Source organism: Gymnoscopelus braueri (genome assembly GCF_963280865.1).
Source record: "Gymnoscopelus braueri genome assembly, chromosome: 12".
NCBI lineage: Eukaryota > Metazoa > Chordata > Actinopteri > Myctophiformes > Myctophidae > Gymnoscopelus > Gymnoscopelus braueri.
The window spans coordinates 19865799-19890106 of NC_137614.1; the positions used below are offsets into that span (position 1 = coordinate 19865799).

General features: G+C 42.5%; 1 protein-coding gene across 1 annotated transcript; it reads right to left on the reverse strand.

The window, feature by feature from the left end:
• Positions 1 to 161: 161 nt before the first annotated feature.
• On the reverse strand, positions 162 to 24010 carry LOC308096172 (transketolase-like). The gene is made up of 14 exons (XM_080443497.1): positions 23873 to 24010; positions 21453 to 21570; positions 20360 to 20473; positions 18344 to 18441; positions 13510 to 13701; positions 13012 to 13130; positions 10773 to 10969; positions 10434 to 10598; positions 7748 to 7904; positions 6733 to 6863; positions 6503 to 6586; positions 5862 to 5955; positions 5304 to 5426; positions 162 to 948 (listed from the first exon to the last, which is right to left on the reverse strand). Exons 1-14 carry the CDS (start codon positions 23977 to 23979, stop codon positions 761 to 763), a joined length of 1887 nt encoding a protein of 628 aa, XP_080299623.1. The 5' UTR covers positions 23980 to 24010; the 3' UTR covers positions 162 to 760.
• Positions 24011 to 24308: the final 298 nt, after the last annotated feature.

A 24308-nucleotide genomic window follows, 5' to 3' on the forward strand; every position in this document is an offset into this window, starting at 1 on the left:
TGATAAAGCCAACTTGTATTTAAGCTATGAGTAGCTAAAACAGGGGAAGAAGACGCACTCAAGACACGTACATTGTGAAGAAACCTTTTTCCTTTTATTGTTGTGAAACAGTCCCTGCTATGTCAGGATCAAAATGATTAAAAACAGTCAGTGCTCAAAAAGACCAAAAGTTCCTCCACACACTGCTCGCTGTAGTGGGGTCGAGGGATTATACAAAGTAGATGTGGGTTCAAGGAGACATGATATACAGTAGCAGCCTCCAAAAATGTGACCGGATTCCACAGAGGAACAAAATAATAACTTCACTTTTACTTCAAAACACGTTTACTGATTTTACTGACTACATCAGTACTGGAATTTTCTCTGGGAGCTATGTAGGGTTAGACAGGGTTGGTGTGTTAGGGTGTGTTTACTGACATCACACAGGAACATGGTTAGGGTTGGGGGAGGATTGGGTTAACTCAAGGGGAGAATGGGGTGGAGTGAAGGGGATGGATATCAAAACCACAACAATGACACTTGAAACTGAAATATAAATTTCCTTTCGCTTACTTTCCTCAAATGAACACTGTATCCATAGGTCTACTAACTGTTTGTCGTGGAGGGAGGGAGGAAGAGCATGTGTGGGGAGGCCAGAGGTGCTTTTCCCTCCCCATGTGTTTTCTTCTTCTGTTGTTGTTGTTGTCTCCATGGTGACACAACCAGTTACCGAAGCGTCCGTTTGTCGTGTTCATGGCAGCCGCTGTGTGAACCACCAATCTTACTTGGCGTTGGCGGAGTTGCTGAGCATCTTGCGTACCGCCTGGGCGATGGCGTCGCGGTCGATGCCAAAGATCCGGAGCAGCTCGTTGGGTTTTCCGCTGCGGGGCACCTGTGACACAGCCAGGCGGTGGACGGTGAAGCCTGTCTCATTCACCACGGCCGAGCACACTGCCTCGCCCAGACCACCTGGAGAGATCAATTCAATGGAGAGAACAGGGGAGTCAGATTCGGGACCCCCAGGGGGTCCCCAGATGACAGTGAAGTGACAATTTAAGGACTTCTAAGACCTTTTTAATCAAAATAATTATATTTTCACAATATTTGTCTGTGGAACCGAGTTAATCAAAATGTAATTTTTGCTATTAGTTGTACTTTTAGTGCTTAAGTATATTAGTGCTTTAAGCAGTAGGCTGTTGTTAGTTTGTATTAGTTGTATTTGTATTAGTATTTGTGTTTAAAGCAGTAGGCTTAAAGCAGTTGAGCAGTTATAAGCAGGCTAGCCCAATCAAGTGCCTTGCTAAGTGTCTGGGAGAAGACATCACATCTAGTGTTTTCTTCAGTGCGCTTTCAAACTCTGGAGAGACCTGAGCTACTGAACTCATCTGGTGTAGTCTAAGTATAGGATTTTCTTATCTAACAGGTTGCTATTGTTGTACGTTGAGTGCTTAAGTATATTAGTGCTTTAAGCAGTAGGCTGTTGTTAGTTTGTATCAGTTGTATTTGAATTAGTATTGTGTTTGAAGCAGTAGGCTTAAAGCAGTTGAGCAGTTAAGCAGGCTAGTCCAATCAAGTGCCTTGCTAAGTGTCTGGGAGAAGGCCCATCACATCTCAAGGACTATAAAGGCAGCCCTGGCAGTGTTTTCCGACCACTTCGGTCTGCCGCCTTGGGGCGACTGGTTTCCCCGTCGCTCAGTGGTCCTTCTGGCCGATCTACGCAGTCACAGCTTTTTTCTGTTCTGGCCCTACAGTGGTGGAATGAACTCCCCACTGATGTCAGGACAGCAGAGTCACTGCCCATCTTTCACCGCAGGCTGAAAACCCACCTCTGCAGGAAACCCTGACCCTTCCATTTAGCCTTGCCTATTTGTTGTTAATTATTTGTATGAGCTCTTGTTTTATTGGATCTTGTTTATTTTGATACACTTATTGGTTTAAGCTCTTGCTCATTTGAGTTTCCTATTTGTCTCATCTGTTTAAGAAAGTAGGTAGCTGATATATTGCACTTTTACCTTAGCGCTCGCTTGGTATACTCTTAGTTGCTTGTTTTAGAAGAGAATGCACTTAAGACTTCCGGTGATTAGTAGTTTTCTTGCCTACCTATGTTGAATGCACTTATTGTAAGTCGCTTTGGATAAAAACGTCTGCTAAATGACCGTAATGTAATGTCAGATCAACTCATGCTGGGAAGAAAGACTTGGGTCTGATGATCATTCCAACATTCTGTTCTCATGAACAGAGTTAAAGGATTTAAAACTGTAAATGTTAGAGGAAACCCTGGAAATGTACACTTTTTGAATGAAAAAGAAAAAAAGCAATGAATAATAACAGTGGAAGATTTTTTTTAATTCCTACAATGACGTTTTAAAGCAAAAATATTTCTAGCTCTAATTTTGTGCTCTTATATTTAACACACTTACTATACACTTCGTTTCATATTTGCAGCCATCAGAAGGTGCAAATCCTTCATACCATTCTTATTTCCTCACTTCCTCCTATGCTTATGTCCTTCACATTTGCTATCCTTCTATCCTTCCCTCCCCTGCTTCCTTCCTTCCTTCCCTCCTTTCCTCTTTGTCTTCCAGCCAGCTGTCATATCAGATCACTCACACCTCCATGGTCAGTAGAGTTCAGCTGTGATGTGATGTTCACTGACAAGAATGACAACGCCCTCCCAATGCTTTCTCCCTCCTCTCTGTCTCTCTATCACTCTTTCCATCGTTTCTCCTCTCCAACCACTCCCCCTCTTTTTTTCTCTCTCGCCTTCATCCTTTTCTTAATTCCTCCTCTCTGTCTTCTCCACCTCCACCTACAGGTATACTCATTCCACTCTCCTCCACCCTCCACCCATCTCTCACTCCTTGCCCGGGTTATTTCATCCCCTCTCTGAGTCCTCTCCCACACAATCGCGAAAGATAATTGTCACATTGAGTGTGAAGATGGGAGTGAGGAACAGCTTTGGTATGGAGGTGTTTGAGGCAAGGCATAGAGTGGGGGTGGGGAGGTGTGGCGTTGCACTAGCCATGAACCCATCTGTACTTTGGGACTAATAATTTGTGTGACATCCCCCTCAATAGCCTTGAGCCTCCACCCCTTGTGCCCCTATATTGTTAAGCCCCCCTCATTGGTACCGTATAAACACATGCACACACATTGCTAAAACATAATGTTCTTTGACAGCTTTATCCTTTGTTCAGTCTGCCCCCCCACACACACATATGCTGTACATACACACGCCAATATACCATCACCCGCAGCTACCACTGTCAGACCTATCCCTCTCTACACATTTGTACCCCCTGCGATTCAACCTCCAACCCTCTCTAACCCTGGTTCCCTGCTGTGTCTATGAACGGACGCCCCCAACCGTGCCATCTTCCTGACCCTTGCATACTGGCCTGTCATAATCTATTCATGTAAATGTGCAGTATAAGTGTGTGTGTGTGTGCGGGTGTGTGTGTGTGCGTGTGTTAAAAACTATGCATTTAAAGATTGACTCACTTCATATCTTTTGTTTATCTGCTTAATAAAATTAAACCTGAAATATTTTGATAATGTACAAATTATTCAAATGTGTGCATGCAGACGTATGTGTGTGTGGGAGGCATGTGCTTGTGCATTTGCATGCTTCTATCTTCTATCTATGTAGCATGACGATGAATGTCGTGTGTGTGTGTGTGTGTGTGTGTGTGTGTGTGTGTGTGTGTGTGTGTGTGTGTGTGTGTGTGTGTGTGTGTGTGTGTGTGTGTGTGTGTGTGTGTGTGTGTGTGTGTGTGTGTGTGTGTGTGTGTGTGTGTGTGTGTCTGTGTGTGCATACATGCGTGTGTGTGCAAACATGCGTTCAAGAGTGTGTGCATGAAAGGCTGGTCATTTCTAGGGCAGTGGTTCTCAAAGTGACCCCAGGGGTCCTGGAGGGGATTCCAGGGGGTCCCCAGCAAAATGAAAACATAAGAATGACTATTCAGGATAATAGGTTTCACTCTCTCCACCTACTGTACAGTATTAGACAGTTGTAGAATTCTGCACAAAATCTAAACTAATGTAAACAACATACATCTTCTCTTATGGGGTCCCTGGCAGAAAATATTTGGGGGTCCTAGATGTTTGAGACCCACTGTTCTCGAGGGTCCACTTGTTATATTTTGTAGTGCAACAGTGTCGCTCATCTACAGCAACAATTTCAAGCGAGTGACGTAGGTAATGACCCACACACACACACACTTTCGTTCTGTCATCAGATGTAGTATCACGAGAGAAGTGATTGAAACTAAATGCAGGACATATAGTATTTACACACAACACACATGGAAAAATACAGCGAGAAGAGGAGAGAGATGGAGAAATCTAAAGCGAGTGAGAGAGGGAGGGAGGGAGGGAGGAAGTCAATTTTGGACTGTGTTGGTATCTAGGTCAATGAGAGCCCAAAGGTCACACAGAAATTAAACAAAATAAAACCAATGACAGATACTCCTGACTTCTCCCTCTTCTGTACTACTCTTCCTCTCTCTTCCTTTCACTTTTCTCCTCATTCATTTATTTTATTTGTCTATTCTATGTTTCTATCTATCTTATCTATCTCTTATCAATTTCAATGTCAAATCTTCCCCTCGCTCTTTCTTCACCTACCTCTTGTGTCTCAGATCTCTGCTTTTCTTTCTCCTCTCCTCTCTCCACCCTTCCATGCTCTCCTCCATACCTTCACCCCCCCATCCACCTTTCCTAGCTTCCATCTACTATTCTATTTGTTGTTAAGCCCTATGATTTGGCCTTGATTTCTATGTCTGTATGACATCAGTATGATGCAGAATGTATCTCCAAAAAGCTAATGTTTAGGGAACTGAGGAAAACTAATGTCTTTGTTTATATGCATGAATTTTGACATTTGTAAAGCTGGCTGCTGCTATATTATTAGTCTAATTGAATGTTGACCCCTTATGCAGAACAAACACAACCCTTTTGGCTTTTTCTTTTCTTGATTTTTTTGTAGCTGCATTTAGTTGCTTTCTGGTCATCATCATTGTTTTTTTTATTTGTTGCACTTTTCCTTTGTGACTGTTCTTTGTTGTGTCAATGAACCGTTTCCATTACTTTTTTTTTTTAAAACATATTTTTGGGGAACAATACGATACGATAATAATTTATTGTCAGTTCAAACTGAAATTTGTCTGGGGTGCATGTGCTTTATTTCACAATACAGCGGAGAGAGAGAAAGGAAGGTGAGGAGAGAGATATGCGACACAGAATGGGAATATGTGACACAGAATGTCACACCTTTGGGCCCAGCACTGTTTATTTTTGTTTATATCTTGTTTTTGTGTACCCACCTTCATAGTAGTGGTCCTCCACTGTGATGATGCGTCCCCTGGTTGCCTTGGCATTCTCAATTATGGTCTTGGAGTCTATGGGCTTGATGGTGAACGGGTCAATCACACGGATGTTGATTCTCTCTGGGAGTGGAGGCAAGAAAGTTTTGTTTTGTTTAGTTAGTATGATAATATAACACACATAATCAAAACAAGAAATTAGTTACTTACTTAAAGCTAAATTGCTTTGTGCAAACTTTGAAAAAGTATCTCTTCTTGACTTAACCAAACAGTCAAACGGTAAGCAAAGAACAAAGACAAAGCACTGCTTTTCTTCAATGTCAAATGAGGTACTTTTGCATTGCAGGACATCTGATGCCATGTTGCTGGCAGAAAGCACACTCAACGTCTGTCAACATCAGTTTATAAGAGCCCATGACGTACCTTAGCTCGAGTTTCCATGAAGCTCAGCTTAACTGGTAACCAGGGAACTAGTTCCCATCTATTCTTATTAATGTATAATAAGAAGGGAACTACAGTATCTTTAAAACTCCCCCATCCCTCTGCTTTGTACTGTACCTTTCTTTAACTGTTCAGCTGCAGCCAGAGCCTCATGGAGAGTCACTCCTGCTCCAATCACAGTCACCTGGTCATCAGTAGTCTTGTACACAACCTGAAGGGTAGAAAACCATTTAATGACATAATGTAGACTGGATGAATAGTTGTATTAATGTGAAATAAAAAGGAACAAAAAAAAAGAAAAAACTACCGTATTTTACAACTGCCACTAATCTTTTTAAAAATGTGTTAGAAGTACACTAGTCTCACATAGCCAGATGAATTAGAGCTCTCCGCCTACCAATACATCTGGTGGCATCTAAATTCAATGTATGGGCTAGACCTCCGCTAACAAACCTACTGTAAGCCCAATGCTTTGAAAACCAATCCTGGTATCGCCCTAGGACCACCAAGTCTTTGCATTGGTTCGGTAATACAATTATTTTCTCCAAACCTTTTCCACCCAGTTCAAGCCCCTACATTGAATTTAAACGTCACCAGACGTAATGGTGACAATGGCAGATATCTCTGATATGTCTGCCTACGTGAGACTACACATACACAGTCAAATACTTTAAGTTAATTTATCCATTTCTAATTCAATAAGTATAGAGGCCGCTACTCATTTCTGTGATATTTTCTGGTGTGCATGAACTACAAACCTTAGCCTGTCCAACATGGAAGTCCTCGTTGCTGTTATAGAGGACGTTGTTTTCTGGACGACTGGTTCGGATGAAACAGAGACCCTGAAACACGAGTGATAAACGCATACAGTATTTATTATTCAATAATTATTCAATGTTATATGTATTTGTTCTTTTCAATACATAAATCCCTTTCTATCAGTCCCTTTTTGGATTTAGACACCTTCTTTATAGTATATTCTGGGTACCTTTGTGTTGGCGGCCAGTTCCACAGCCTTCTCGGTGGAGACACCGTCGCTAGGGTAGAACACTGTTGCCGTGGGGATGGCTCTGAACATGGCCAAGTCCTCCAGACCCATCTGAGAGGGCCCGTCCTCGCCTGACACACAAACACACACACACACACACACACACACACACACACACACACACACACACACACACACACACACACACACACAGAGACACAGACACAGACACAGACACACACAATTAGGTTTAGTGATATTTGACATTGTTGGAGGCATTAGTGGACATGCATGCATTCAGGCACTGTGGACATGCAATGTACCTGAGGAGGTGGAGAGGAAGAGATAGAGGAGGAGGAGGAGGTTAGAGAGTATCGGGCCGCCTCCTCACCACCACTTCCGTGACACAGAAACATTGGGAGGGAGAGAGGAGGGAGGGGAGGAGAACTGATACGGGGCGCAGGAATGGACCAACAGAAGAGGTGAAGAAACGAGTTCAGGATTTAGGAACATCAAGAACCACAGAATACAGCAGTGAAGACGAGAGATTCAACCCACATACAAAGTAAAACCCCAGGGAATACTCTGAGTGTGAGGAAACCTTTCTGATTTTTAACCTATCCCATTGTTCTGATGTGAGGAGATCAATGATATGATGTGGCAAAAAATATTCTTATCGTTTTCTGTTTATTTCTCCGCAAAACGATGATGTTCAAACGCATCGTTTCACGTCATTCGCGTACAGTGTGCCTGTCCAGTGATGTGAAATGAAGCGTTTACATGACCTTATGCAACTAAAAGATTTCATAGAGAAATACACTGAAGACATTGGGTATTTTTGGTCACACTATATTACTGATCTCCTCACATCATAACAATGGGATTTAGGTTGAAAATCTGCAAAGTTTTCCTTTTGTATGCAACCCATATGTGTGTACAATGTCTCTATTCTATAATCTAGAGAGGGTCAAAGGTCAGTGAGTCCAGGCTGTGAATGGTGGAGAGAGACACTGACCGATAGAGACGCCGCAATGGGAGCCACAGAGATTGATGTTGCTCTCGGAGATGGCCGCCATGCGGAGTTGGTCGTACGCCCGGGTGAAGAAGGTGGCGAAGGTGCTGGCAAACACCACGTTACGGTCCCGCGTGGCACAGCCGACCGCCACGCTCACCTAGGGAGGGGAGGGAGGGAGGAGAGAGGGACAAGGATAGAGGAAGTGAGTGAGAAGAGGAAGGAAGAGGTGGAGCGTAGAGAGGAGAGGATAAATACACAATAAATTCATTGTTAATTGAAGGGCGTCCGTAGCTCAGTGGGTAGAGATGCCAGCTGGGAATCAGAAGGACGCCGGTTTGCCCTCGGCTCTCCGAGTCTACTATATTTGAAGTGTCCCTGAACAAGACATTTAACCCCTAACAGCTCTGCCTGTGTGCTCATCTGAGCCATCTGAGCAGCCATCTGCTGGGTGATGCAGTAAAAGTAATTTCCCCTCCCTGGGGACCAGAAAATACTCCCATCTGCTGGGTGATGCAGTAAAAGTAATTTCCCCTCCCCGGGGAACAGAAAATACTCCCTTTCCCTTATCTCTGAGACTGAGAGTGCACAAATGTAATCAAATGGTCCATTTGTTGCAAATGGATAAATGAACACTGAGTATTTAACCTGTACGAAACAACAAATGGTTAGTTATTGATTATTAAACATGTCTCTGATACAGTGCAAGCTGTCATGTTGTCATGCTCACTTACAGAACAGAAGTGAGAGAGAAGAGGAAAGGTTGTAAGGAGGAAAGAAATATTTCTATAAAAATCTTAGGCGTTTGTGTTTGTTTATTCATTAGCTATAGACTTGTGTATCAAAACCATTTGTTCATTGTTTTCAAGGGAGTGAGAGGGCAGTCTGAGAACAGCAGGCTCACCTTAGGTGAATTTGATTGGCCATTATGAAAGTTATTACAGTGCATAAAGTTAGGGAGGGAAACGTATAACTTAGTTTAATTGATTAGCTGTTAGTTAACTCTAGAAACTACAGTAAGACACAATTGGGACAAAAAAAATAATCAATCATTATATGCACAGTAATCTAATGGGCATAATAAGCCATACTGTCACTGCCATATGGCACTCTAGAAACTACAGTAAGACACAATAGGGACAAAAAAGGAACCAATCATTATATGCACAGTAATCTAATGGGCATAATAAGCAATACTGTCACTGCCATATGGCATGATGCTGTGTAAGCTCAATACCGGAATCACTTAATATTTAATGTGACATCACAGCGACGAAGCTACAGTATTTAATTAATGCAGATAGCCAGTGACCTATTTTCTGGGGGCCTATTGTTGTTTGGCAGCACCGAGAGTCACACGGGCACAAAACAAAGGCTCATTAACTGGAATAATGATGTTGATGATGGTAAAATGGGGATAATAATAATGTGGGTGACAGTAATTATCTTTCTCAATGGAATCTTGGGCAGCAGAGGAGAATAATTTGATTAGGGTGACATTATAAGGTGAATCAGTGAAACAAACCAAAGGTTAATTAAAAGAGCATCAGGATAAAGTCACAGCTCAGGAAGGAGTTTATACTGTACAAAATGTGCCAAAACTCCTGACCATATAAGAGTAGAATACATTTAGGTGAAATTATAGATCAGCTCTCTCTTTGCTAGACCTTGCTTCATATACATACTAGTAGGGATGTGTCAGAATAATCAAATATTTGATTATTCGTTCCCAGGGTTCAAAGTCGATTATAAACAAATATATATCATAATTGTTTTATAATTTTTTATTATAACTTTACATTTTTATATTTTTGTGGGGGCGGTAGCTATACTGCGGTCCAAAGGCAGTAGCTACAGTACATTGTAGTGGTTGAAGAAGAGTATTTAATTAGTAGGCAACAGTTTGTGTGTGGATTCACACTATGCTCTATGTTCGACACACAAGTAGTAAACATCCAAATCACATTGATAAACCAGCAGAGTTTTTGGACCTGCAGGAATTATTTTACCCTCAGTCCGAGTTGTAATGTTACTCAGCCATTCAAGACAATGTAGGCTACTTGTATTAAAGGAATAACCCCCTGAACTATTATAGTTAGTTGATTTCAGTATTTTATTTAGCCTATTACAGCAGTCTGTATGTGTGCATGCACGTGTTTGTTCAGTGTGCGCTCACAGCGCGTGAGTGTTCAGTCCATGTATGCTGCTAGATCGGTTGTGAAGGAAGGGGGGTAGCGAGACTTATTTTGGAGGTCGCCAGACAAAAAGGTTGAGAATCACTGGTCACTAGTCTGAGACATTGCGCTGTGCTTCAAGTCTTGCTTGAATGACGATGGGGTTCAGAGAGTCTGTGTTTGTGTGTTATTCTTTGCATCTAACATGGCCAATGATATAGATGCAATGTATTCTATGTGATCTAATGTAATCTATGTGATCTAGATGCGTGGTCGAATATTCAAATAATCGTGATTCATTATTAATGGCAGTAGGATAATCGACTTTGATTTAGGTCAATCTTGCACATCCCTAAATACATACATTTACAGGTACACACACACATGCACACGTACGTACGAACACACGTGCGCACACACGCACACACATACACACACACACACCTATCACAACAACAGGCTTCTCCTACTGTTGGCCATTGAGCAATGTTATGACATGCTAGGCTAGATCTTACCATGTTTTGCTCTGCGATGTAGCATTCCACATAGCGGTTAGGGTGTTCATTTTTGAAGAGCTCAGAGAAGGTGGAGTTCTTGGTGTCTCCGTCTAGAGCTATGACGTGGTCGTTGTAGCGTCCCAGCTTGGCAAGAGCAGCTCCATAGGCCTTCCGTGTGGCGATCTACAGAACATACATGGATAGAGATGTAGTCATTCTTGCTTGCTCGTGAAATACAGGAGCAATCTTTGTAACTTTTCCCCCTCATTGCACATTCACTGACTCTGAATAACTTCTCCAGTCACACAATAAAATCCTCAGTGTTAATTTAACTCCGAGAGTGTACACTCTGAGCACCTTTTCCCCAGTTTTGTAGCTGGGTGCGCTTGGCATGCGAATATTGCGGAGGCTGACGGGTGGAGCGTCTTCACTGGGCGGTGCAGGGTATAGGCGCTTGCTGCTGCTAACGAGGTGTCCCTGTAGCTCCTTCACCACACTGTCTGCCATGTCTTTAGGGAGGATCTTCCCATGCCAACCCATCTTATCCTCAGCCGCTGGAAAAGAGAACAATCACACATAAAATGCATTAGAAAATGTGTGTGTGTATATGCTACAGTATGATTGGGTAACCAGTCAGATTGAAAAAGGTGCACTCGTTTTCGCCGTGCCGAACTTTGCGAAGTGACCTTAAGGCGACTCAGATTCTAAAATCATCGTCCCCCCTAGTCTCGGTACCTCCGAGACATCAACACCGCCTCGCGCGCGGTCATGGTACACAGACAGATGGGTACAATGGGTAGGCTACTCTGACAAAGCCCACAACACTATGACTCAGACAAATTGGTCGGATCTGCAGTGCGACGTAAGTGTGAGGGCTACGTAGTGGGCCGAACTCTAGATGTGAGGGCCAGGTAGCGGCCCGAACCTCTAGTCAATCATATTAACCAAGATTCAAATGCCCAACCCAAATGAATGTGTGTGTGTGTGTGTGTGTGTGTGTGTGCGCGTGTGCGTGTGTGTGTATACTGTATATACAGTATTCGACCTTGCAAACCTTGCACACCTGTCAGGCATGCAGAAGTCCATCTCAGTGGATTAATGCTAATCTCTATAGGCCAAAGGGCACGACATCTGAGGCAATATTATATACATATACACATCATATACACACTCTTCTCTTTAAACTTGTCTCTCTTTCTCTCACCCTTTCTTACATGGACATTAAAGCCAACACTTAACTCTTTATAATTACTGACAATTAATCTATAGCCTATGATGAATGTTGGACAATGCACAATGTACTTTCATATTATTTATTGATACCATATTTCTAGAATTTATATTAATATACCATATTTATATCGAACATCGCAATAGTTCAGGCAGGCACGGCAGTCAGACATTTCTTTTGAGGCTTAACGTATGCTCTTCCAGGGTTCCATTTTATGTTCAGGCAATAACTCTGTGTCTTAGGCTCTGCTTCTGGGGGGTTAGTGATCTCAGATTCTGTGTCATACTTGCACAGATAATCGGTAGTATCACAGGAGAAGAGTCACACCGCCAAAATGAATGCACTATCATTGCAATTAATGGTTAATCCTGATGAAAGTGTCTGACTGAATTGTACATTATATTTGTGTGACCCTAGAGAGCAACCAACCAGGTTAAATTCCTTGTACCTGCAACCTTACTTACTGACTTATGTCAGATTCTGATTCAAGATGTTTAACTGTGTGCACTCATCGATTTTTAAATGGAGAGCTGGAGTAATGTCTCTTTCTCTCTCCTTCTCTGTTATATCTCTCTCTCACGCGTGGGTGTGGGCGTGTGTGTGCATACACTGTTATCACAACACTACACAATGAGCTGCGGGTCAGAGTGTGCCCTACACATTCTGAGGGATTACTGAGCTGATGTAGCTAAACCACTGAACCGCTGCCTGGATTACAACGCCTCTCGGACCATGTGTCTTAGTGCGTTGTAGGTCTTAACCTTGTGTCTTATTGGTATAACCTTTGTTAGAGTGCCAACCTGTGGGTTAGGGTGTGTTAAGCAAGGTATTAACATTTGTCCTGTTTCATAACCATTTTAGCTCATCATTGTTTTGTGGTATGTGGGTTTAAAGAATTCAGCGGTGTGTGTGTGTGTGTTGAGGGGTGAGGGGGTGTCCTGAATCGGCGACTTTCTCTTGAAGTGTGTCATGAAAGGGTGCAATGAAAATGAAATAATGCTGCAGTCATGTGTTATGTCATTGTTTTACGACCCCATTACCTCTAGAGTGCAAATGCCACAATCTACATAATAAAGGTTAGCAGTGGCACCATAAAAATATTTAACCACCCTAACAATGGGACGTGTTTTTAATTAGACCAAGTGAACCTTTCATTGAGCACCTGTGTGAAGGAAGGCATCATAGAGCCATACTGAGTTACAAAAAGATTAACACCGACGATTTTACTGTGTAGGTTAATTAGGTGGATCTCGAGGGGTGAGAGGTGTTGGCCTATACAATAGGCAAGAAGTGGTTTAAGTGCCGGGGGAGTATTATGATGATGTATGAGGCAGTATTATCAAAGAGTGCGTTGGAGTTTTGTACCTGGGATGCCTTTGCCCTTGATGGTCTTGGCGATGACGGCAAGGGGCTGGTGGCGTGGCTGGCTGAGTACTTTACAGAGCTCCTCTACACTGTGGCCATCCACAATGATAGACTGCCAGCTAAAACAAACATAGATTCAACTTTAGAAAGAGTTAATACACATAAACAGAATTCACTCTCACTCTCTCTTAATCCCACAAAACCCCAGACACACAAATGCACACATTTATGTATATACTGTACAGTACACACATGTGTATACTGTGCACGCACCCACACAATTGTCCATACAATTCTTTGTCTTGTCTCAACCCATCACCCTCTAACAGCCACACACACACACACACACACACACACACACACACACACACACACACACACACACACACACACACACACACACACACACACACACACACACACACACACACACACACACACACACACACACACACACACACACACACACGCACGGTGTGTCCACTCCTCAACACTCACCCGAAAGCCTCGCAACGTTTCTGGTACTTCTCCACGTGGTGCTGGAGGGGCGCTGGGTCACTCTGGCCCAGGCGGTTGATGTCCATGATGGCCACGAGGTTGTCCAGTTGGTAGTAAGAAGCAAAAGCCATGGCCTCCCACACAGAGCCCTCAGACATCTCTCCATCACCCAGCAGGCAGAACACACGGTAGCTGGGGAGAGATTTGTTATTTAATTAAGACCCATTAAGACTCCGATTCTACAAAATATCCTAAGAGTTTTTTGAAAAAACGTATGTTGCTCTATCAGTGGTTCTCAAACGTTTTCATGTCAAGGACCCCAAAATGTAATGTATTTGGCCGCGGACCCCCATCTAAAAATATCTAGTTCCAAGGACCCCCCAGAAGCAAAGATTTGAGTTACAAATGTTCGCTTTAAAAAAATATATATTCAAAGATTTGCACAAATTTTCTTGATTTTTCTAAAATAGCAGATCTACAAGCTCATAGCGCGGCACTCTGTGCCGCGCTATGAGCTTGTATATCTGCCATTTTTGAATAGCCAAAGTGTAAAATAATGCTTTTTAGCTCAAATCTAAAAATGACACAGATGCGTTCCAGGTCTTAAAGGGTTAAGAGACTTGGAAGAGCATCAATGCAATTGGCCCAGGTCATTATTTGTAAATGTAAATGAAAACTAGTTCTCAATTAACCTACCTGATTAAATAAAATCTAGATGTGTTTTCCAAGAATTAAATAAAGGTTGAAACAAAACGAAATGAAAAGATGTGGCCTCCCTCTAAACAAAAGTGAATCACAAGAACACTGTTGGTGTGACTAAGCGATTCATTTATATATATAGCCGTTGTTAGAGTTGGTTCAGTTTTATGACGTCATGCATGTAACGGCATGAGCTATGCTGCCCTACTTTTAAGGGACAGACATACAGACAAACCCTGTTCTAGACAGCTTGGCCTTCAGCCACACCATAATACATAAATGATGACAAAGACACACAGCTAGACTGACAGACAGACAGATAGATAGATAGATAGATAGATAGATAGATAGATAGATAGATAGATAGATAGATAGATAGATAGATAGATAGATAGATAGATAGAGAGATAGAGAGATAGAGAGATATAGATAGTGCACAGTTCTATATATTATTGGCAAATAAATTGTAGACTAATACTACAGGAAAAGTGATGCAAGACACACCACTGCTGGACACAGGGCAAGGTGAAACCATGTGCTATTGTCTCTTGCAGAGGAGCAGGGTAATTTTCCATACAATTCTTTGTCTTGTCTCAACCCATCACCCTCTAACACACACACACACACACACACACACACACACACACACACACACACACACACACACACACACACACACACACACACACACACACACACACACACACACACACACACACACACACACACACACACACACACACACACAGGGGCACTATCTCCTACGCACCCCATGTGTGCTCTGATCATCCTCACTACTCACTTCCGTGGAATAACGACTCTTGACAGCTTTCCAGTCAAATAGACACATTCTCATTAAAGCTGGAAGATCTGCAGAGACACGGAGCATTATGGCTCACATTCCAACCTTCACCACAGAGAGAGAGAGAGAGAGAGAGAGAGAGAGAGAGAGAGAGAGAGAGAGAGAGAGAGAGAGAGAGAGAGAGAGAGAGGGGGGGGTGGAATGGGGTGCGGTAACAAACACAGATGAGGAAGACAAAGAAAGGAATTCCTGAGGCTGCAGACAAGAGATGGAGAGATCAAGGGAGAGAGGGAGGGAGAGAAAAAGAGAGAAAGCTATAGCGATAGAAACAGGGCTGGAGTGATGGACTACAAGGACAAGCCTGAACCTACAATTCTCTCTCTGTGTGTGTGTGTGTGTGTGTGTGTGTGTGTGTGTGTGTGTGTGTGTGTGTGTGTGTGTGTGTGTGTGTGTGTGTGTGTGTGTGTGTGTGTGTGTGTGTGTGTGTGTGTGTGTGTGTGTGTGTGTGTGTGTGTGTGTGTGCGTGCGTGCGCGCGCGCACGCACGCACGCACGCACACATGCCTGTGTGCATGCGTGCCTGTGTTCTCTTTCTGTTTCCCTTTGCCAAGTGGAAGGTGAGAAAAACAGACAAGGTGACACCTCTTCTTGCAAACAACCCCAACTCTATAGCCAGCTGACGCACGCAAACACACATGCATACAGAAAGCTATGTTTTACCCACACCTTCTCACCCATAGAGCCAAAAGTACCAAGTTAAGAAATCTATGAACATGCCATCCCTGGAGATGCTGCTACTAATTCCATTATTCTATCCGGTGGGCTTTGTGTAAAGCATGAATACACAACACCGTTCATTTAACCAATTGGTAGTTACATTTCAAACGTGGCTTGTTTGCTAAATCAAATCATTTTAGTAAATTGAGCTGGTCCCATACAAGCGTGCGAGCAATGAGGACTTTTCTGTAATTGTGTGATTAATGCTCTGGCCTGTGAACACTAGTCTTGGCTTGGTGCGTTCATTCATACTTTATTCTCTGCAACTCAACCCCCCTGTATCTAATGTAAATATTAATGTAAGAAAAAACAAACACAAGAAAACACAACTTTACCAAAATACGTACTTGTTCCATATTCTAAAATATAAGTTGACTTTTTATTAAAGTTATATTAAAGTTATTTCACAATGTCTGTTTGGGTTCAGATATAAAGTCTTAGTAAAAGAAAGTCCTTTGGACAACCCACTTAAAAGGACAGTAGGAGTAGGCAGTCAATGTATGAGAAGAAAAAAGGAGTCTTCACTTACAGCAAAAAGTGTAATACAGACACAACGTTTTGGTCTAAAGTAGTTGCATTGATAAAAACAATAAAACACACACACACACACACACACACACACACACACACACACACACACACACACACACACACACACACACACACACACACACACACACACACACACACACACACACACACACACACACACATTGTTTATAGTGCAGATTACACCTGTTCTGCACTGCCTCTGCACTATTGCTCCACCCCCAAAAGGCATTCTTTAGAGTTTATCAATCCTGCATTAAACTGTGTGCTTTTACTTGTGATGAAAGCAATATTGAAGCCTTCTGTGTCAACGTTAATGCTTCATGTTGTTGTGAATTAGCCCTGCGTATTGGAAGGAAACACAAACACACACCCAGTAAGACATAGACACAGTCACTTGCACACTATCACACATGCATTCGGGTGTACGCAAGCGTAAAGTATACACACGCGCACGCACACCCACATGCACGCACGCACACAAATACAACATGAAGTGAGCAAGAGAGATTATGGAGGAATTGCTCATATGTGTGATTATTAGAGCAGAAGAAATCGGGTGCACACAAAATGCAGAGAAAGCGAGAGCGAATAGGGACACACCACATAGCAAGAGAGAGACAGAGTAAGAGAAAGCAAGAGCAGCCAACACATTACGCGTGCACTAGACTGATTGTTTCACGCTGTCTGCAGACAGAATAGAACAAGATAAACCCCCCTCTGTTCTGTCAACAATAAAATGTGTCAAAGTCTGTCACTTAACTGACAGACTGACTGAGTGGAGAAATTACAATGAATGAGCATGTAATGGATTTACCAGCACTTCTTTCTCATGTGTTAAAGCCAAATCACTATCTATCCATCTGTTTTGTATAGATCATCTAGGAAAGCCTATGGAATGACCCTGGCAAAGCTGGTTCACTTGTCATAGCTCTGGATGGAGACACCAAGCTCTCCTTCAACAACAAACATCTAGCCTAGCATGAACATTCCTCAATGGCCAACAGTAGAAGCCTGTGAGGGGTGATGAGGGTAAACAACCTGATGTGTGTGCCATGTGTCTTTGTTTCAGTCACTCTCTATTGTCAGAGAGAATCCCACATGGACCATTCTAGAGCAAGCCACAACAAAAGGGAATCTAGGAAAAGTGATGTGATTCGTGCTTAGAGTACATACTAGGATCAGTCTAATACTCAAATGTACATTTCTGATACAAAAACATGAATTTTGAATCTAAAAGATGAAAAAGATAAATTGATTGACCATTGAGCTGAATGATCAAATGGTCCAGCCGGCCAGGAATCAACCGGGGGACTCACTGTTAGGCATTAGTGCCCATGTGGTACACACCCTCACGACTTGGCTATCGGGTCGCCCCTCCTCAGTATTTTAGGGTGCTGTTTAATCTCTCTCAGATGCACTCCAATCTTGTTCAGTACACACACCTCCATATTACTACTAACAGTATTAACCACTTAAACCCTATATACTTAGTTGACCAGAGCCCCCCAGCAGTCTATACTAGGCCTGCACTCACTTCTTTCCCTTCTTCTTTTTTTTTTTTTACCTCTACATCAAATCTCTTCACTGAAAATAATGCAATCTCACAATGGAATGGTGCTGTGAGCTTGTAGGTCTGCTATTTTTTGCCAAATGTTTGCCCAGAATAGGGACGCTAGGGTTAATTTCACATCTCATCCATTAGGGTCTGAATGGTAAATGTGATGCTAGGTCAGGTCTCATACTCTATGCGTGGATTGGTAAATGTCAGGCCATGCCAGTGTTGTCGAGGCAGGTTAGTTCTGAAGGACTGTGTCAGCACAGATGGGGCATTGCTGGCATGGCAGCACAGGGTCAGCGGGATGCTATGAGTGTATTCTGTGTCTGTGTTGGTCAGCAGTGTGTGTGTGTGTGTGCGTGTGCGTGTGCGTGTGCGTGTGCGTGTGCGTGTGTGTGTGCGCGCGTATGTGCGTGTGCGTACGTGCGTGTGTTCGATTGTGTGTTTTACCTGGCCTTGTCAAAGTATTTGCCAGTGTATGCCATTCCACAGGCAGCTCCTAGCCCCTGGCCCAGGGAACCTGTGGCGACATCCACAAACTGTTGCTTCTGTTAACACAGACAGACACACACAATGAGATGATATACAGATATATACCGTACCATACCTTTTGATTCACAGAGTATGAGATACACAATATTTGCAAACAGCAAAAGCATTAAATATAAAGTGGATTATTGTGATAAAGGGCAGACATATGAAATGTTTTGGTGTGTTTTCCAGTCAGGGCGATAGTGACAAAGATGAGTTTGTGAGACCAGACACAGAGGCAGTCAGCCCTCTGCTCCTTTCTTCTCTCCTACAGACATGAATGTTCTGGTCACAGACTCACTGTCTGTGAACTGTCAACATTGTGCATTGTCTGTGTACAGTATGTTCGGTGTACTGTGCGTGTGCGTGTGTGTGTGTGTGTGTGTGTGTGTGTGTGTGTGTGTGTGTGTGTGTGTGTGTGTGTGTGTGTGTGCACGTACTGTACATCTCTGCTGTCCGAACAGAGTATAGTGTGTGTGTGTGTGTGTGTGTGTGTGTGTGTGTGTGTGTGTGTGTGTGTACACAGTAATGTACAGTACTTTGACTGTGTTCATAGTACAGTAGGATAGACAAACTGTGTTCTCCCCTTTGCCATTAAAGATAAAGCATATACTGTGTACAGTATATGGCATACACTATACAGTATATGGCACTGATGAAGCAACATCCTGATAAGTGCTGACAGGTTTTGTGCTGCAGTGTTTCTGAATAGCCGTCTAGTTAAATGCTATTTACAATGTAACTTTACCTTCTGTTAAATACCTGCAAAATTAACCAACTGCATGCTTAGTATACATTTTACTACAACAATAGTCCCCCTCCAGTCCGTTTCAAACTATGTAAAAATACTCTTCTTTCATAATATTTTGTTATCTCCTCCAGGCCGGGAGCCGAAGATTATGTTTTTGCCCCTAGATTCAAATATCATGGATGCAGTCAGTATGCCAAGGAAGACATTTCACACCTTCCTAACCCTTCTTAACCCTTATTCAAATTGGCCTTAGGGTGGCACTATAGCAGGCCGCTTTACATTTTGGCCCATATTTCTTTAACTGTAGATCATACAGTGAAAATGTCTCCACATCACCCCATGTAGACCACGCCTATTTCCAACTAGATTTTCCGCAATTTTGCTCTTTATTCAAAACACACTTCTTGCTACTAGTCTATCTACATCGCTACACATTATCACTATCTAAAATTTCCATTTTCCATGCCAAAATGCCCAAAATCATAAATGCATTGCCCAATGAACCCCAAATTTGAGTCACACAACAGTAGAGCCAAAAGCGATTCCACATAGACCCATAAGTGCCAAAGATGCTACAAATGTCACTGTTTGTTGCATAAACATGATTTTCTTCACCAAATTAGATACAAATGATCTCGGGAGACAATGAGCATCAAACAGGGTTTTGATATTCCACATTGTTTGGCTCTAATTGGCTTTCAAAATTAGTAGTAGGGGTCTATTTATTACAAAACCGCAATATATTATGGAACCCCAAATTGGAATCGCATGTTGAGGGGCCTCTATAGAGAGCTGCAAATTCCCTGTATGTTGTATAAATGCAGCTTCCTCATCTCTGAAAACCCACTGAGGGCTGAAACCCACGACTTACATATCCCTGGCTAGGCAACACAGCCTGGCGGAGATATATGTGCTCTGCAGAGTGTCCTTTCTAGTTTAACATGTTTCTTTTTTGTTTCTGCATATCACAATCTTACTTTATAGGAGAGTGGGCAGCCCAGTCAGAATGTTCTTTATTGAGACACAAGGTTAGGTTGTAAGGCATTCTGAATTTGATCCCATGCCACTGTGGGATTAACCACCATTACTGGAACATTCTTGTATTCTTGCTTTCAGGAGAATTGCTCAATTGCTCATATTTGCTAAATTGCAAATATGAGCTACGTTTTACTTCCTGTCCTCACCGGTACAGGGTGTCCCTCCAGGATGGAGTCCACCTTGCGGAGGTTAAGTAGTTCATTCTCCTTCAGGTAGCCTGTCTCTGCCCACACAGCATACAGCACAGGAGCCGCATGGCCCTGAGGAGGCAAAGGTCAAAGGTTAGGCATCAAGTGGTACAGGCAGCCCATCTCTATACCACACTGTACAAATCCACCCAAAGCATATTCATGGTTCAGACAACATGAGCATTTAAGTGTATTCTTTGCATTGGTAAATCGGATAATAAACAATCTTATAACAGCAGCTGTTATCAAACCTCAGTAATTTTATTGACTTCTTGTGGGCCTGTATGTATTCATTATTATTGGAATGAGATTGTCTACCCACTTCTCCTCACATGTTTAAAATCAGAGAAATTAACAACTCATGTAACTCATGTCTGACAACTCATGTGTAAATTATATTCTATAAACAGGCACAAACAATAAAGGAGACAGTATTAATCAAAGTCAATTTGAGAGTCATGAACAGAGTTGAATTACTCAGAGATAGAGTGAATGGAAGTGGATTGAGTTCAGGGAGAATCCTTTTTTTAATGAGCTCTACGGTGACATGAGAACAGAACTGGTGCCAAACCCAAAGTCAGGCCAAACCCCTGTCACTCCATCCGATTACTAATACTAAAGCACTCAGGGCTTCCTCTCATAAGCCTTCCTGATAGAAATTGGTGGGACAGGATGACCTACATGTAGTAACATGACATACAGTACAGTATACGCTGCACACACACATATGCACACAGAAATACTGACAAACTCACACAGACATAGCTTGCAGCCTTGTACACAGACAAGAAGATAAGAACGCTTCTGATACATCAACATGTATCCATCATCCGTGCATGCGTGTGTGTGTGTGTGTGTGTGTGTGTGTGTGTGTGTGTGTGTGTGTGTGTGTGTGTGTGTGTGTGTGTGTGTGTGTGTGTGTGTGCGTGCAAGTGCGTGTGCGTGTGTGTGTGTGTGTGTTCCTGACATAATTTACATTTGGGTCCAATTTGCACAATTTCAGAGTTAGATTCAAACTCGGGATTTGACATTGTATGTGTATGTGTGTTACCTTGGAGAGAATGAAGCGGTCATTGTTGGCATTGCGGGGGTCCTCAGGGCGGTACTTCATGGTGTGGAAGAAACACACTGACATGATCTCTGCCACACTGCAGCATGATGTAGGATGACTGAAATACAAAGACGCAGACAACATACACACACGGACATGGATAGAAGTCAACAACCATGCATGCAAAATCACTCATTTCTGCACAAAGCAGCTTTAAATTATTTATTTATGTCCACATTTTGTGAGTCAACCAAGGATACTGTGCTCACAAAAAAACATTGCATCAACTTCAAGTTCATGGCATCATACAACAGTACGGGACACAACAAGCAATTGCCAGCATGCATGCACAAACAGAGACACACACACACACAAACACACACAAGCATGTTCCGTATACATGTTAATTCCTGGAGGAATCTTTAACCATCTCTCTCTCTCTCTCTCTCTCTCTCTCTCTCTCTCTCTCTCTCTCTCTCTCTCTCTCACACACACACACACATGCACGCACATAGCATTCCCTGTCGTAGTGTCAGATTAACAATGAGGACATCATTCATATATTTTGCAGGCAAGACCAAGCAAATCAGGTTATACCTAAGTGAGCACTGTAATAAAATGCACAATATACACAATGGTATTAGTAATTTAATTGAACTGAGACTGAAACTGAAACAATTGTATTATTTTTGTAAACTGCCCCTTTTTATTCTATTTATTTATAAAAAAAATTGGTCCAAACTCCATGCTTATAATACCTCGCCACTGTGGCCACCCACGATCAAATATTTTCCCTCATTATCCTGAAAAAGAAAATGTGATCAAACAAATAAAACATGATCAAAAAACAAAAGCATAATAAGTGAAGGAAATGTGAAAGTAAATAATAGAAATGAATAGTTGACTGCTTATCAATGAGATGATGTTAAATTAATAAAAGATAAGATGGATTAAAAGCTTACTAAATGCCCCCAAGTCTCATCCCTCAGAGTAGCAAATAGCAGAAAACTGCACTTTCAGAATTAAATTAAATGAACAAGATTCTATAGAGTTCACATCAATACAAAGTATGTAATAGCCATTGTGATTAATGTTTTTGGTAGTTTATGAAGATGGGTGACGGATGAGAAGCAGGGGGAAATCCCAAACCCAACCCAACCCAAAAAAATCATCTTAGAACTCAATGGAGAGGGTCCATAAACTCTCCATACCTGGTTTACTGTATAGGCTACAGTAAATAAAAACCCTCTGTGTTCATTTATCCATTTAACTCCCCGTTTCAGTTATATATCTCTCCACCTCTATAGCAGTATTTTCCCAATGTGTATTTGGGCGTGGACCCCTAGGCCTATACAAGATTGGAGTTGTTAAAATGTGTCAGAAAGATTTTTTTTTTTAATACTCGATTTACAAGCTCTCAACGCATCGCATCACGTCAAGGTTTCAAATAGCCAATGTATATAGGGTTGAAGTAGTTAAGCTGATTTCGATGCTCAATTAACTAATTTAGTTGGGGACCCCGTGGAGCCCCCTCAAGGACCCCTGGCGGTCCCCGGCCTTCACTTTGAGAACCACTGCTCTGTAGACAGATGTGTGGTGGTGCTGCCATGCAGGCTTCCCGCCAGTGAACGGACGATGCTTCCATTGCAGCATCTCAAACGTCCAGGTCGCCGCATCACGTACGACCCACTTGTGTTAATTAAAGCGACTGTACGATGCGCCGCATCGCTTCTATCTTATATAACCCAGGGAAAGAGCATTAGGGCTATAATAAGATGCAGAAGAGTAGAGCATCTATTCTGTGCACCTGCGTGTATCCGTGGAGTAGATAATCTCAAAAGCCCATACAGGCCGATAACTTAATAATTGCACAATGATTGGCATTGATTGACTACATAATTACATTTCCACTGATAGTTGTGCAAAACTCTCACTCATTGCACTGACGCTTGCGGATCTCATTGCCCTCGCCGCAAAGTCAACACAATTCAAAGTCAATCTTTAAAGCAATTGCTAAACGGGCGATAAAATAAACTAGCATAATAAAAAGTAGGGATATATGGACTACATAATTTGCGCACAACGCAAGACAAACCTATGATAAACACTAAACATATTTTAGAATCTAAGCAGAGGGAGTCGTAGCCCATACTCGATTTTATGCAGCTTATAGGTAAAGCCTACTTGGTCTTCATTGGTCCCGCGCTTCTGCAGAGATCAGACAGAAGCCTACATTAAATGAATATTATTATGTAGGTCTATAAGTAGCTAAATATGTTTAAAACATAATTATAGGCTACATCAAAACATCAGTTTACCCGACAGTCCTAAAATAACCCTAAATAATATATATTATTATATATATATATATATATAAATTAAATATACACATAAAGTTAAGCAGTTGGCCAGCCTCTCACCCGCTGCCTGCTGCGGTTGTCGCTTTGATGGAGTTGATCCTGAGCCGGGTGGCGATGTTGCGGAGCGCCTGCACGGTCTGCTGGTCAGGTTTGTGGTAGTCCTCCATCTGGCCTGATGCACGGTTATACCTCACCACAACACACTGGGATAAACACAGAGGCAAGAGTTAAAAGTCTCCGGTCTGTCCAGAGGAAAGGAGTTGTGTGACTGGCTGCACGGACGATCGCAGGGGTTAATAAAAAAGACTGCCGGGTGACAGATAGAGATAGAAACTGAGAGGGAGGGGGGGGGGGGGTGCAAGGGAGGTGGGCGTGTTTGCAAACAAACCCCTATGGCTGTGAATCTAGAGTTAAAAGCAGAACGATAGCAGCAGCACACACACACACACACACACACTGGCTCATCGACCACTGAGTGCAAAGTACTGTCAAAATG